A 16,653-nucleotide genomic window follows, 5' to 3' on the forward strand; every position below is an offset into this window, starting at 1 on the left:
AAATGTTTACATTCTTTTGCATATCTCTGTATTTTGATAGAGATCACGTTTAAATGATTGGTTGAAAAAACTTCACAAAATTTTGGTGTGCATTTTTTTTTAAAGTGCTCTGGTTTAACTTTGCAGATCACTACCTTCTATTTGACTTTCCTGGACAAGTTGAATTATTCTTCCTTCATTCTAATGCAAAAAACGTTATCACCAAACTCATAAAGAAGTTGAACCTTCGGGTATGTTTGTGCACATTGATACATTTTGTAGTGCATTCCATGCATGATAGTACTTCAGAAATTTACATCCTAGATATTTATTAAGGTCTCATATTATTATTTACTAATTTAATTTTCTTGTTCAGTTGACTGCTGTCCATCTAGTTGATGCCCATTTGTGTAGTGACCCGGGAAAGTATGTGAGTGCGTTGCTTTTCTCGCTGTCGACCATGTTACATCTCGAACTGCCGCACATAAATGTCTTATCTAAGATTGATCTAATTGAAAGCTATGGGAAACTAGGTAAGGTCAAATTCTTCCATTGTGGAAGCTAAAAGCTTTATTAGGGGGTTGTCTGTGACTGTATACAATTAACATATTTTTTATCTGGTACAGCATTCAACCTTGAGTTCTATACAGACGTTCAGGATTTATCATATTTACAAAATCATCTTGATCAAGATCCTCGCTCAGCAAAGTACAGGTTTAGATGGTTATCATTAATGCTACTCTGTGCCTCTTGGTGTCCAACAAATATGTTTCGTTTTATGGTGATCTTGGGATTTCACTGATTTTATTTTATTCTTTCTTCGTTATCAAGCCAATTGGGATACTGTTAGGTGAATGTCATACTGGTTACATCGCCAAGTTTTGGGGTTTTCTGGTCATTCCCCCGACTGCCACTTTTTCAGATGCAGTCAGATAGGAATTTGATACTTAAATATTATGCCCAATGGAACTAATCGTATGTATGTTCGGGGTTGACAGTAAGAAACTTGATCAAGATGAGAAGTCTCTTAATTTTCAGGAAACATAATGTTATACAGAGATGAGGCAACGGTTACCTTCGAGGGTATTATCTGCATTTTCTGTCTGTTTGTTGCCTTGTATGATCTATAATGTATGTAGAGTACTGTTTCTTGAATTGTAGCATGTCTTAGATATGACCTTGTCATTGGCCAGTTCAAAGTGACTTACATATTACCTTGGGCTGCTGTTTCCTTTGCAAGACCAGATATATTTAAAACCTTTTAATCTCTGTTAGAACTAGTTGATTGAGTAGGTAAAAATGTTAGAATATTCTCGAAAGGGTGTTACCTATAAACAAGATATGAAAGGTAGGACTTACTAGGGGTTAATTTAATGGACCTCCAGAGAAAGCACGAAAGAGGTAATCTGTTTAGGCCACAATGCGTGGAATCCTAGCTCATTTTTGGTGTGTGGAGATCTTCTAGGTTCTCTCTAGCATAGTCGGTGTGGCAACAAAGTTTCATAAAGAAGCGATTAAAGCCAATTGGATCTATATAGTTTGAGCCAAAAGATTGGTGGCAAGGCATTTTTCTGGGGGCCTCGACGTCTTGATTTAAGTGGGAGGAAGAGTCTACAAGGCGATGATCGATGCCTATCTCGATGCAAGTTGATCATTTATTGTGGATGAAGGATAAAGAAAAAGAAGGGAGATGTAAACCCGAGATATAGGCGGTGCAGTCAGATGGTGGTCGGAAAACAAGTGACTGGAGACTCTGATTGCTCGTCGTAGGAAGGCTTTGACAGCTTATTTTAGTAGAATGGCGGCCAATAGCCGGGGAGGGTTGCCTAATGAATGGTATTTTATTCGAATTTGAAATCCAATCGTGTCCAGATCCGGTAAGGGAGGCCAATGCAAAAATGTTAGTGCACCGAGGGGATTCGTAACATGCGTTGAGAGCCCTGACGATTTCGAATGTGCTAACGTGCACCGCTATTCGAAATGAGCCGAGACCCTTCAACGGTCACCATCCCCACGGCCGGTAATCGGAACCCATGACGCTGAACTTTCTACAAGGACACAAGCACCTTCTTTGACTCCGATTGATGGAATGACGGTGTCTTGGCGAGAAGACCTAGAAAATCTGCAACCATCGATCCAGAAAAAGCCACTCCAGACGCTCGAAAGTCTTTGAGCTCCCTTCCAATGAGTCTCCTGAACCTCTGACGGAAGGTTTCGATGCCAGTTGGAAGACGATAGACGATCTCTCGATGAAAGGAGAGGAACCATCCTTTCCGTTTTAGTTACAGAAAGAACAGAGTTATAGTGGAGATAGTTGCTCGGAGCTTCGGACAGGTGATTAGCATCTCCTCCGTTGTCGGATCGAAGATGTCCTTCATCTGCATTCCGATGGAAGCCTCGTTCTTCAATTCCAAAGAGTCAAGAACGAAGCCAATCGAACCCGTGAACTTTGGACACGGGATTCGATTTTCTTCCTATCAGTGAGCTCCTTTCGGGGACGAAGAGTGTGTCGTGTCGTCCATCGTCGAGGCTCAACAGTGCTTGCCAGGATCTATATTCCCGAGGCCACCAACTCGGGTATCGGCTGGAAGGAGTTCGCAGAGGCCATCCAGAGCCTCTCTCTGGTGCTGACTCTGGCAAGAGGAGCACCCAGCTCCGGCGACACCACCTGAGCCTTCCCCTCCCTTATTTTCGAGCCCCACTAGAGACAAAACACTCCCAGAGTCCACCTCTCCTTCCAATCAACCCCCTAACCCAACCATTTAGAACCTCTTTTTAGACCATGTCCCAACACAACTTCTTCAGTCAGAAACATCCAAAACCATCCAAATCCCTCCCAACTTGCTCCATAAAGGCCGACAATCTCTGGCCTGCTCTATCATAGTCCACACCTCTCCCTCTATTGTCAAATCCAGCATCCTTCAATGGTTGACCGATGAGCTTCACCTCCCCTACACATCCAGAATTTCCTACCTCAACCACCAATCCTGGCTTGTTCATTTTGAAACCCAACAAGAGTCTTCTGTGGCCCTTGCTCTCACACCCCAGACTCCCTTGGGCATCATTGGGATATTTGAATGGCTCCCCTCGACCCCTAGTCAATTTGGGCAATGGGTTACAGTCACCGGCCTCCCTGCGGAACTATGGCACATTGAGGTTTTTACGAGCATCATCTCAGAGTTTGGCTCCATAATTGCTTCAGACCCTCTTATCGTCATCAATCCTATACGTCCTTATGAAGGACAGTACTTCCGATGCATCATGGTGGATAATACCCGATTCTGGATCCGCATTGAGTTGGCAGATATGGAAGACATCAGTAATGTGACCTCGAGCCCTGCAACTGAACCTAGAGATTCTTCACATCCCTGGTCTCTTCTCCCCAGCAGATGTGTGCTCACCCAGCCAGTCTTACAACTGGCACTGATGCTATTCCAGCTGCCTCCTCGATAGTCCCGCCCTCTAGCTTGCCATATCCCAGACATAATCTATCCCAATCCCCAAATACCTACAACAGCCATCCACCCTCCCTCCTTCTCCCCTGAAAAAAAAACTTCACCCCCCCCCCTTGAGACAACTTCTCCAAGGAGGTCCTAGTGTTACTATTAGATACCCCCTGCAACCCAGAGATAGGGGACATCTTTCCAGTGCCGGGCGAAAGAGCTTAGAATTATGTGGCTGCTCTCCAGATAGAACAACAAAAATTTAACCCAGAAACCTGGGCCCAGATAGTGGAACTTGCCAAGGTGATTGGCACCATCTACACAGAGTCCCCCTCAGGGAGATAACCTCCTGTCTGAGAAGTCCAAGAAGAAGACAAATGATCAAAGATCATTCTCTCTTGGAATGTTTGTGGAATTGGATTCGTGCATCACCGCGCCTCAGTTCGGGGCCTTCTTGCCTCTTCCAAGGCAAATATTGCTATTCTTCAAGAAACCAAGGTGGCTTCTCTGCCCCTTGGATATATCTGGAAGTTGTGGCCCCTTAAAGAGCCTGGATGGATTTCTATGGATGCAATTGGATCGGTTGGCAGCATTCTGATGGTGTGGGATACCTGTACCATTGAGGTGCTCAATCGATGTTGTGACACTTACTCCCTTGGAATCAAGTTGAGAGACAAAGGATTGGGGAACATTTGGTACCTTGTGGGTGTGTATGGTCCTACCAGACACCATGAGAGACATCTCTTCTGGTATGACCTTTTGAGGACTTGTCAGAGGTGGCCCATTCCTCTGATGCTTGCGGGTGCCCTTTTTAAGATTTAACAATGCTTGGATGGTGGATCACTCTTGTGACTTCTATATCCAGTCCTTTTGGGAGAGGATGGTCGTTGCAGGCCCGAGCGGTTGGAGTTTCCCAGCCAAGCTCAAGATGCTGAAGCCGTTGCTGCGATCCTGGGCTTCTGCGAGAAAGGCCTCTTCCTCAGTTGAGAGAGCCTTTGTCCTTTCTCAGATTGCCACTCTTGACTCTGAGGAGGAATCTAAAAGCCTTTCTTCAATAGAAATAACCCAGAGATATGCCCTCCAAGGACAAATGTAGTCCTTCGCTCATAGTGAGATTGTGCACTGGAAGCGACATGCAAGATTTAAATGGCTCGCCGAGGGGGATGCCAATACTAAATTCTTTGATGTAGTTGCCTCTGCACGTAGAAGAGCCAACCGCATCACCACACTTAGCGTCATTGGTGAGATTACCTTGGATCGATCCCTTATTTAAGACTCACTAGTGAATTTTTTTGCAGATTTATATTCTGATTGCCCGCCAGTCCGCCCTTTCTTTGTAAGGGTTCAGTTCCAGGCTTTTCCTCCGGCTACAGCTAGTCTCATCGAGCTCCCTTTCTCCAGTAGGGAAATTGAAAAAGTAGCTCTGGGTCTTCCTCTAGATTGTGCTTCAGGCCTGAATGGTTTCAATGGGGAATTCTATAGCCGATGCTGGCCTTTTATCAGAGACGACATTGCCTGAATGGTTCACTCGTTCTATCAACATGGCATCAAATTTAGGAGCATCAGAGCTTCATTTATTGCCCTCATCCCTAAAAAAGAAGGGGCAAAACTTCCATCTGACTTCCGGCCGATCAGTCTCACCACTAGTGCCTAAGGTGCTTGCGCGCCTCCTTGCCAATCACCTCAGGGTGATCCTCCCTATTGCCATTCATCATGGCCAAGATTTTTTTAACAAGGGAAGGAATATATTAGATTCGGCCATGACATGTCACGGACTCATCTACCATTTTAAGGCTTTAATGCTCCCCATGTGCATTCTAAAGCTTGATTTTAAGAAAGTCTCTGACAGAGTTAATTGGAAGCTTTTGGACACTCTTCGGGAAGACTGGATTTGGGGAAAAATGGTGCTTCTGGATTCAAAGTTGCATCTCCTCTGCAGGCTACTCCGTTCTCCTCAACGGAACTGTTTGCGAGTATTTTAAGGGATCCAGGGGAATCAGGCAAGGAGACCTCCTTTCCCCTTTGCTCTTCAATGTGGTAGTGGAATATCTATCCTCGTTAATCTGGCTCCTCTCCACGACGGACTGTGCAGCCTTTAATGTGCCGATCCTTCAGTTTGCAGACGATACCATTTGCTTTGGGGTTGGTACTATGGATTTGATCCGAAAACTGCATGCTGTATTGGGACTATTGGAATTGGCTTCTAGTCAGAACATTAATTGGAAGAAAACCACTCTCCTAGGCTATCATATCGACTCATCTGTGCTTTAGGGTATGGCTGACTATTTGTTGTGCTCATTGGGATATTTGCCAATTACATATCTAGGACTGCCACTCTGTCTCTCAGTCTTCGGCGACACTTTGGTCCTCCCTATTGAGAAATTTGAAAAGAGAGTAGCTACTTGGAGGGGCAAGCTTTTATCTATTGCTGCGCGATTCACTCTCCTTAAGTCTTGTTTGGCAAGACTGCCAAACTATTTATTATATTTTGTGCACTGTCTGGCCTCCATTTGCTACAGGATTGATGCCATCTGTTGGCATTTTTGTTGGAGAGGATCATAGGACACCTTCAGATGTCATTTGGTGAGTTGGAAAGATAATTGCATGCCTCGAAATCGGGGTGGTTTAGGCATCCGGCCTACGAAGGAGATGAACATTGCCCTTATGCTCAAATGGATCTGGAACTTCAACATCAAGCATAACAGCCTATAAAGAGATATGGTTAGGTTCTATCTTCAACCTTCAGGTGCCTGGTGGAGGGAAGATGGCGTTACTGGACTCCTATCTCTGATATGTAAATCAATTCAAAAGCTCCTCCCAATATATAGAGATGCAACTTCTTTTCACATAGGCAATTGAAGGACCCTCCTCTTTTAGTCGGATGAATGGTGCGGCCCCCGCCCCCTCTCCGAGGATTTCCCGGGGCTTTCTAGGGTGGCGGGGGACTTCTCCTGCTCAGTGGCAGATTCTTGGAGAGATTGCTCATGGAGTCTAATGTTTCGCCGGGGATTAAATGATGAGGAAACTTCGGCTTTATGCCCTCTCCTTTATAGACTCAGCAACATTACTATCCGTGAGCATGCAGTTGATAAACTGACATGGAAGCTCAGTATTAATGGCTGATTCACAGTTCCATCCGCCTACTCCCATATCAGAAAGCATGATTACAACATGCAGGAGTAGAAAGCAAGCTTGGCATGGAAGCTCTCAGCGCCTAGTAAAATCAATTTTTTCGTGTGGACGAAGGAAACATATCCTCACCTTTGACAACCTCCATAACAGAGGCTACACAACCCCCGATCGTACTCGTCCCCTCTATTGTACAAGCGATGAGACATGCCAGCATGTTCTATTACACTGTGATATCTCTTGGAAAGTCTGGATGAAGATCTTCCAGAAGATTGAACTCTAAATGGGGCTACATCAGGACCTCTTTGGAACCTATGACGTGGTTATGAGGATTCGCCTTCCTAGGTTGGGCAAGCTAATTCTCGTCATGCCTTACACATGTCCCATGGTACCTATGGCTCGAGCGCAATAACTAGAGATTCAACTCCAAGGTTACTCATGCAGTGGGCCTTGTCTCGAGTTGGTTACATACCAGGAATAAGTTTGCCTCTATATTGGATATTTCCCTTCGGGAAAATTAGGGCTTGATCGCGCATATGGCGGGCCCGTGCAGAACTACGATTATGACCACCTGGAATCCTCCCCCTTGCGACTGCATCAAACTCAATTTTGATGGTAGTGCTTTATGTTGTCCTGGGCCGGCTGGAGCTTGTGGTGTTTTCAGAGACAATGCTCTCTCATTGTTTGGTAAGACTTTCCCCCCTTGTAATTTGCTCGTTTGAGCTTCTCTTAATAAAAATCAGCATCTTTTCAAAAAAAAAAAAAAAAAAAAGGAGACCAATACCGAGCGGGATTCAAACCTAGAACCGCTTTTGGAAGATTTGGCTCACATGAGTGAGCATGCTGCTTTTGTCATGTGCAAAATGAGATGTAAAATTGCTGGTACAGAGCAGATGCAAAATCAGGCCAAACTGAGCTCAATCAGGTGCAAAATTGCTGGATCGAAACAGCTTAACATCAGTGAGTCAGGAAAACGACCTTGCTAGGCCCTAGGACTCATTGTCTCAGAAGGCATGCCACTCATTGCACAAGCGGAAGAAGGATGTCATGGTAGCATACTTAAACCTATCAAGACAAAATCAACTTGGTGGAAAGGATGAAGAAGTCCTCCCAATCATGAAAGGGAGTTGAGTAAATACTAAAAGCGATAAAAGTGGTGCAAATGAACAAAGCAAAATGAAACACGATGATCTTATATAGTGTTGAGGAAGCGCCTGTGGTGGCTCCTCCACATCAATTGATGGATGAAGCAGAAAGAGAATGAATTGCCTTTGAGAAAAGAATTGTTGTTGTTGAAACCAGTGCGCTAAAAGGCTTGAACCTATTAGGAAAGCAACCCTACGGATCTTATACAAGGACTGGCCCGGTCGATACAAACAAATATTCCAACACTTCCCCGCACGGGGAAAACCCGTGGACAAATTCACTGGAAAAACCCAGGACAAATTCTTGGAAAAACCCAAGACAAATTCGGTGGGAGTGGGACTCGAACTCGGGACCAACCTGCTCTGATACCATGTTGAAACCAGTGCGCTAAAAGGCTCGAACCTATTAGGAAAGCAACCCTACGGATCTTATACAAGGACTGGCCCGGTCGATACAAACAAATATTCCAACAGTTGTCTTTATTGAGAATGCGATGGATGAATCTGAGATATCCTTGAAAATTCTAAGAGACTACATTGAGGCTTGCAAAGCAAGAATAAAACAACTGAAGCAAGATGGGACCATAAGAGAGTGGTTTGGTGAATATTATGTCCTGGAACATGCGTGGGTTCGACTCTCATATCAAGAAATCCATTATAAAAAAAAAACAAGGTAAAAGCAGCTTTCATATAGGAACAGAAACGGAGGATATCACAGAAGATGTAATCAGGGAGATATGGCATAAAATAAACCCGAGATGGACTCTAATTGAAGCAGAGGGGATTGCCGGAGGAATTACAGATATCTAGGGCCCAAATGAACTGGAGGAAATTGAGTAGGAGGAAGGAAACTTTAGAATTGAAGTGTACTTCTGATCAGTGTAGGATAATCTACACTGAACTTCCCAATCTGTCTGTGGTTTAACAAGTTCTACAATGGAAGCTCATGTGGGAAGAGATGTTGGCAATAATACAACCGTGGAGCTTACTGTGGGTGATCAGTGGGGACTTCATTTTTTTAACAACTATGAAGAAAAGGAGGGCAGAACGATGACAAAGGCAGCAATGAGGTACTTAACAAAATACATTAACAGGCATGCACTCATAGAGACTGCTTTATTAGGAGCAGAGTACACATGGACAAACAAACAAGAAACCACCCACCCCCTTTCCCTCCCTCTCCCTTTCGAATCCTATCAAATCTAGACAAGAGTGGCTCGCATTTGTGACAGTATTGAGGAATATGCCCATAGAGCTTACTGTGGGTCATCAGTGGGGACTCCTTCCCCCCAGCCCCCCCCCGCCCCCCCCCCCCCCCCCCCCGCCCCCTTTTCTGAATCATATCAAAGCTAGACATATTCCTAGTGAACCAAGAGTAGCTTGCATTTGTGACAGCATTGGGAGGAATATTCCCATGGTCAGTCTTGGATCACAGTGTCTTACTTGAAACATCCTTACAATAATGGGACCCCACCTTTCAGGTTTGTAAAACATGGTAAATCGGAAAGGGCTTGAAGGAGCTGATGAAAAATTAATGGCAGGAAATCAGCTACACAGGAACAGCTGGCATGCAATTCTGCCCGAAACTGAAATCCTTCTAGGGGGACATTAGACAGTGCTGCAAAGATGCAAAATCCCCGAAGATTTCAGAACCATAATCCTGTTTCCAGCCAGTACAAATTAATCTTGGCGGTACTTGCCTCCAGACTGAGAAAAGCATTAACCAAGGTGATAAGAGGATACCAGTCAGCTTTAACGCAAATGCTAGTTGCAGCAATTACAGTGCTTGAAATGTTGCACCTATATAAAAAGAAGGGCCTAAAATGGTTTGTGCTGAGATTGGATTTGGAAAAAGCATCTGACAGAGTAAATTGGGATTTCATTGATTTCCTAATGGTGAAGATGGGTTTTAAATAAAGAAGGAAGGGGTGGATCAAGAGCTGTTTATCATTGGCCCAATTCTTGGTACTCATCAATGGAACTGTGAAAGGCTTCTTTAAAAGCTCTTAAGGGTCTCAGCCAGGTGACCCACTATCACCGCTGTTGTTTAACATTGTGAGGCATTATGTTCTCTAGTGTATGAAGGGCAGAACCAAGGGGGGATCACTGGTTTTAGTCTGGGTGATCACCAATAATAGTACACATAATGCATCTTGCCAATGACACTGTCATACCGTGTAAAGGGAAGTAAAGGATTGTTGTACCATTATGAATTATTGTCTGGGCAGAATATAATCTGGTATAAGTAAGGACTGTTAGGTGCCAACATGAGCAAGAATGTGGAATTGAGTATGGCACAGGTGCAATGCTGTTTAACCATGGAACTCCCAAATATGTACCTGGGCCTACACTCTTTGTAGGCAGAGTACACAAAACAATTATGGCAACCAGTGGTGGATTAGATGTGTGAGGATTCGACTCATGGAAGGGTCACCTGATCTGTCTAGCAGGTAGAACTACACTGCTGAAGGCGTCACTGGCTGGCCTTCCTAATTATTCCTTAACATTTTTGCCATGCCCGGCTAGCATTGCAGCAAAACCGGAATCAAATCAAAGAAGATTTCTATTGTGAGGAGCACCAACCATTTCAAGTATTCCTTGGGCTTTAGTGGATGCAGTGGGATTGGCTGGCGGCATCCTACTGATGTGGGACACTAGTACTATTGAGGTGCTTGATCGTTGCTATGACTCTTACTCCCTTGGCATCAAGCTATGAGACAAAGGTTTAGGGAACATTTGGTGCTTTGTAGGTGTCTACGACCCTACCAGACACCACGAGCGCCACCTTCTTTGGGATGGCCTATTGAGGACTCGTCAGATGTGGCCTATTCCTCTGATGCTTGCGGGATGACTTTAATGCTACTCGCTTCTGCCTTGAGAAATCCCTGCCATCTCGAAGAAAACAACCTCCTCCCCCCTCTTTTCAGATTCAATAATAATTGAATGGTGGACCTCTGAGAAGAACGCCTGTTCCTCGGCCGAGAGAGCCAATGCTCTTGCACAGATAGCCGCTCTTGACTTAGAGGAGTCTTGAGGGGTCTCTTTTCCGGAAGTCTCTCAGAGGTATGCCCTTCAAGGGCAATTGCAGTCCTTCGCCCACAACAAGCTAGTACACTAGAAGCAACAAGATTCAAATGGCTTTCTGATGGGGATGCTAATATTAAATTTTTCCATGCAGTCACCTCTGCATGAAGAAGGGCCAACCACATCACCATGCTCAACGTCTATGGTGAGACAACCTCAGACTGAATCCATATTTCAAACTCATTGGTGATTTTTTTTGTAGATTTATACTCTGATCACTAGCCAGTCTGCCCTTTCTTCCAAAGGGTTCACCTCCAGGTTATTCGATCAGCTACATCAAGCTTCATTGATCTCCCCTTCTCTAGCCGGGAAATTGAAATTGCGGCCCTTGGTCTTTCTCTGGATCACGCTCCGGGCCTGGACAAATTCAAAGGGGAATTTTATCGCCATTGTTGGGCCTTCATCAGAGACGACATTGCCGGCATGACCCGCTCCTTCTATCAGCATGGCATCAGATATAGGAGCATTAGAGCCTCGTTCATTGCCCTTATATCTAAAAAGACGGGGTAGAACTCCCATCCGACTTCCGGTGGATCACTCTCACTACCAGTGCATATAACGTGATTGCGTGCCTCCTTGCTAATTGCCTCATGGCTGTTCTCCTTATTGCCATTCACCATAGTCAAAGTGCTTTTATTAAGGAAAGGAACATTCTTGATTCAGCCATGGGATATCATGAACTTATCCACCACTTCAAGGTTCTTAAGCTCCCCAGATTCATCCTCAAGCTTGACTTCGAAAAACAATTTGATAGAGTCAATTGGAAGTTTCTGGACACCCTCCTGGGGATGGGATTTGGGGAAAACTTGCACTTCTGGATGCAAAATTGTATATCCTCTGCAAGTTACTCCGTCCTTCTCAACGGAATAGTTTGTGGGTAGTTTAAGGGAACCAGGGGAATCAGACAGGGAGACCCTCTTTCGCATTTTCTCTTCAATGTGGTAGCAGAATATCCATCCTCCTTGATCTACTTGGCCAAGAACATGGGATGACTTCTCCCCACCACAGATTGCACAACTTTTCATATTCCGATCCTCCAGTTTGTAGATGATACTATTTGCTTCGGGGTTGGTACTATGGATCAGATAAGAAAACTGCATGTTGTTTTGGGATTATTTGATATGGCTTCTGGTCAGAACATAAACTGGGAAAAACCCGCTCTTCTAGGCTACCACTTCAATCCAGCTGGACTTCGGGATATGGCGGACTACTTGGGGTATTCTGTGGGATATCTGTCAGTTACATATCTTTGGCTCCCACTTTTTGATTCTCGGCCTTCGGCGTCACTCTGGTCCGCCATCATTGAGAAATTGAAATGAGGCTAGCCACTTGGAGGGGTAAACTCTTATCTTCAGAGAAGCTACAATGTTTCACATAGGCAATGGTAGAACCCTCCTCTTCTGGTTAGATGAATGGTGGGGCCGCCAGTCCCTCTCGGATGACTTCTTGGGGCTGTATAGGGTGGCTAGAGACCTCTCTTGCTCAGTGGCTGATTCTTGGAGGGATCAGTCATGGAGTCTCCCGTTCTGTCGAGGACTAAATTATAAGGAATTTTCGGCCTTTTGCTCTCCTTACCATACTCAACAGTATTATTATCCGGGAGCATTTAGTTGATAAGCTGACTTGGAAGCCCAACATTAATGGCCGATTCACTATTGGTTATGCTTACTTTCATATCAGAAAGCATACGTTATAAATGCGCACAAGGCAAATCTGGCTTGGAAAATCTCAGCGCCAATTAAAATCAAAATTTTCGTGTGGTTGGCCATCAGAGAACAAATCCTTACTTCTGCCAACCTTCATAGAAGAGGCTTCATCGCCCCTGATCTTTCTTGTCTCCTTGTGGTGAGTACGATGAGACAGTCTAGCATGTCCTCTTACACTGGATTTTCTTGGCAAGTTTCGATGAAGATTTTTCAGAAGATTGGGTTCCCAATGGGGCTACATCAGGACCTCTTCGGTACCTTTGAGATGGTTAGAGGGATTCGGCTTCTTCGGCTGGGCAAGGTAATACTTTCGGCCTGTCTTGCGCATGTTCCATGGTGTATTTGGCTCGAGCGAAATAACCTAAGATTTAACTCCAAAGCTTGCACCCCGGACAACACGGCTTCACATGCCGTTGGCCTTATCTTGAGCTAGCTTCATACAAGGAAGGGATTTGCCGCTTTATTGGGTGTTTCCCTTTGGGAAAATTAGGGCACGATCGCTCATATGATTGGTCCCTGTAGGACTCCAATTATGGCCATCTGGGATCCTTCCCCTTGCGATTGCATCAAACTCAATTTTGATGGTAGTGCTATTGGCTGTCCTGAAGCAGGTGGTATTTTCAGAGGTCACAATGGAAACTATTATTTCTTATGCTGGACCCGTGGTCATTGCTGATTCTAATACTGTTGAAGTTAGTGCTGTTCTATTCGGCCTCCATGGCAAGTTAATCATTGAAGGAGACTTGAAGATTGTCATCAATTGGTGTTCCAAAGACAGCTCCCCCCCTTGGCACCACTGGCCTATCACATATTGTATTGTTGACATTGTATCATCTGTCCATTGTAATTGGAATCTCATTCCTAGATTAGCCAACTATTTGGCTGATAAATTGGCAAAATTCGAAACTTCCCAGCAATATCTCATTGTTTGGGAAGGCTTCCCACCTTTGTAATTTGCTCTTTTGAGCTTTTTTCTTAATAAAAATCAGTATCATTTAAAAAAAAATGTATTCACTGGTGCAGTGGAACCAGGTGTGTAAAAGTAAACAAGATGGGGGCTTGGTATAATGAACGTAAGGCATTACAGAAGCTTGCAATTGCTGCAGTGCCATGGCACTTATTGCTTGAAAGAAATAGTTGAGCATTTGAAGGAAAAGCAGCAACTATTGGGGGAATCATACAAAAAGTAATTCACTGTGCACTACAATGGGCCAGAAGGCGACTCAGCCTTGTCATTGGCTGCACGAGCAAATCAGCTACTACCCTGTGGAAACTACAACACCTATTTGATGAGATCATGCACATAACAATTGATGGCTAATTGCATGAGAAAAGATAGAAGATCTAAGCGACTCTGCCTTGTCATTGGCTGCATGAGCAAATCTGCTACTACCCCGTGGAAACTATAACACCTATTTGATGAGATCATGCACATAACAATTGATGGCTAATCGCATGAGAAAAGATAGAAGATCTACTTACTCGGAAGCTGACAAGCTAGCAAAAAATGGGACATCCAGAGATTGTTTGTACTTTCATCTTGTAACCTGTGTTGAAACACTATTGCTCAGTTGATTAACAAAGCTAGCATCATTTTCAAAATTATAAAAAAAAGGTATGCTTTGGTTCTTTTTATTTTGCTGTAGACTACATAAGAAATGAGGCAATGTTTGATAAAAAAGCAAGGTATTTTGTCTTTTATGTTTCTTAATTATTTCTATAACTTCTATTATTATTTTGATGCAGAAAATTGACGAAGGAGTTTTGTGATGTTATAGAAAATTTTGGTCTCGTCAACTTCACAACCTTAGACATCCAGGTAGTCAAATAAATGCTTTTGTATCTTTTCTTGTCCTCTTTATGATTTTAGGAGGTGGATCAAATGGTTCACTGTCTGGCACTCTCATTCAGGATAAAGAAAGCGTGGGAAATCTTGTGAAGCTAATAGACAAAAGCAATGGTTATATCTTTTTGGGAATAGAAAGCAGTGCTGTTGAGTTCAGCAAGATAGCAGCTGGCCCAACTGATTGGGATTATTACAGATATCCTTTGTCGCCTTTTATGTGTTTCTGTGGTATTTGAGAATGCATTACTTGTTTTTACTTTACAGGGTTCTCAAATCCTAATGGATGGCAAGACAAGGTTCAATTTCCTTGATGCTCCATGAGATTCCATTTTCCTGCTCTCCATTGTTTGTTCCCTCTACCTCTAATATTTGCATAGAAACATGCACACACAAAATGTGACCAGATTCATTATCTTTGCTCTCCTTAAAACCCTCTGATTTATAAAATGGTGTGCACATGAGAGCTAGAACTGTTTCTCAAGTGCTGCAGTTGTAGCATGGTGCATTTTGTACATCCTGGAATATTTGCAGTTTGCCAACAATTCTTTGGTCATTGATTAAATATTCTTCGGTTTGGACATCCTGGATTGTTTGCTGGTTGCCAAGAATTCTTTGGTCACTGATTAAATATTCATAAATATTTAAACAGTTTGCTTTCCATCCATATATCTTGAGGGTTGTCATATGGTTAGGAGTATGTGATATGTTAGAATTCTTCATTGTCATCAACCCTTCAGAGAACAATCAATAGTTATGTGGATTTTGAAGTTAATGTCTTACTTGCAGCTGGATAACGTTCATTAACTGATTCAACGAATGTTTATACGCTGCTAACTTTATTTGTATTGAATGTTTTCTTTTAAAATATTGTTGTCAACTAAGCATAACATATTGGTTGATTGTTACTTCTTGACAAGTTATTGCACAACGTTTGCTGTGCAAGAAAAGTACATGAAGGATGATGATGATTTTTGAGTATTGTGGAGTTGGTCATCAGTTCTCATACTTATCCTGTGAAAGGTTGAACTTGATCTGATTAGGAAGTGGTAGACAACTGTTGGATAACAGGGGGTTCCTGAAGTTTTTGAGGTCTTGTGTGAGGTCTTCGGTTCAAGTCTCATGGAACATTTGGGTATCTGGAGGGTGGGTCTAGGTTAAAGTGTTTAATATTTGAAAGAGACCGAACATACATGTAACTTTTGTGTATTTATGACACGTTTGCTGGTATTTTTGTATTTATCATTTGGTCTTTGCATTATGAAGGGGGTTGTTCCATACAAGATCCTGTCATTTGTTGTTTTGCCAGGATAAATGAGACAAAAGCAGTGAGGAACAGTTTCAACTCATAATGAACTTTGGGCCTGACGGATACTGCTGAAAGTTTTCTTGATTTTTCTCTTCTTTTTGAAACTCTTTGACGCATGACATTTGAACTCTGTGGTAACTGTTGTGCCCAACGGCTACATCCAGTGTTTGTTAATAGCTGGTCGATTCAGGTCACTTGAACAAGTTATAACCAATCCAAGATGAGCAACTTCCGGTGAGATGCTGTGCAAAAGTGACTCAAAAGTTCAATCAGCGTCCATCTGTCCAACATGGGTTGCATTATTTATTTATTTTTTTATAGTTTTTGATGTTTGGAAGAAATCTGCTAGAATTTTTATGGGTTTAGGTGACGGTATCAATCGATGTTGTTACACACAAGGATGCTATTCTGATGGGGATCAACAGTTGCCAGTGTTGTCTCCATTATATCTGTACAAAGCCGTAATGAAGTAAGATAAGGTTACATGTTGGTGTGATTAGGTCAACAAAACAATTCAATTTGAGCTGTGAAAGCATATGAGAGCAGTTAGTAGGAACTGGTTTCAATGGAAATTCGACCTTTTTGAGGTCTAAAATTTCTGAAAACAAAATAAAGAAAAACTAATTCGCTTGACAATCTAAATGGTGCAAATAAAAATTCTCATTTCGATTTTAGTCGAATGCAATAAATCGTTTGTGATTTTTTAATATATAGGGTTTAGTGTTTTTAGGGTGCTGGGTTTAGGGTTTTTTAGATTTCCCATTAATAGGGTTTGGGGCCTAATGTAGTGTGTTGGATTTGCTTTTCTTATGGAAATTTGAAACGAGTTTTTAAAATATTGGCTTGGGAGCGCTTTCACAACCTCACCAATAAAGCCAAGTCATGAACTCTCCATTGTGGAAGGGGTTCTTCTTGGTCGGGCAAGGAGAAAGAGGAACGCGGGGAGGAATGACGAACCAAGAGGAAGAGGTCGAACGGGAGGTCGGTTGGAGGTCTCAGTCGGCCGTGATAGAAT

The 16,653-nt window shown here is 43.2% G+C and overlaps 1 protein-coding gene across 2 annotated transcripts in view; it reads left to right on the forward strand.

Annotated features, from left to right (window-relative positions):
- LOC137953065 (GPN-loop GTPase QQT1) overlaps positions 1-15,876 on the forward strand; it is a 47,763-nt gene extending 31,887 nt beyond the window's left edge. Inside the window, exons 6-11 of one of the 2 annotated variants that reach the window (XM_068800263.1) lie at positions 127-230; positions 356-512; positions 606-687; positions 14,233-14,305; positions 14,398-14,528; positions 15,259-15,876. In XM_068800263.1, the coding sequence (XP_068656364.1) occupies positions 127-230; positions 356-512; positions 606-687; positions 14,233-14,305; positions 14,398-14,528; positions 15,259-15,307 (596 nt within the window). In that variant the 3' untranslated portion in view covers positions 15,308-15,876. Of the gene's footprint in view, positions 1-126; positions 231-355; positions 513-605; positions 694-14,232; positions 14,306-14,397; positions 14,529-15,258 lie in introns of both variants that reach the window. The other variant, XM_068800262.1, reaches the window with a different exon arrangement.
- The last annotated feature ends 777 nt before the right edge of the window (positions 15,877-16,653 follow it).

This window comes from Aristolochia californica, unplaced genomic scaffold (assembly GCF_029961685.1).
Source record: "Aristolochia californica isolate CCGP_79_NKW_82.1479 unplaced genomic scaffold, dmAriCali1.0.hap1 SCAF_16, whole genome shotgun sequence".
Classification (NCBI taxonomy): Eukaryota; Viridiplantae; Streptophyta; class Magnoliopsida; order Piperales; family Aristolochiaceae; genus Aristolochia; species Aristolochia californica.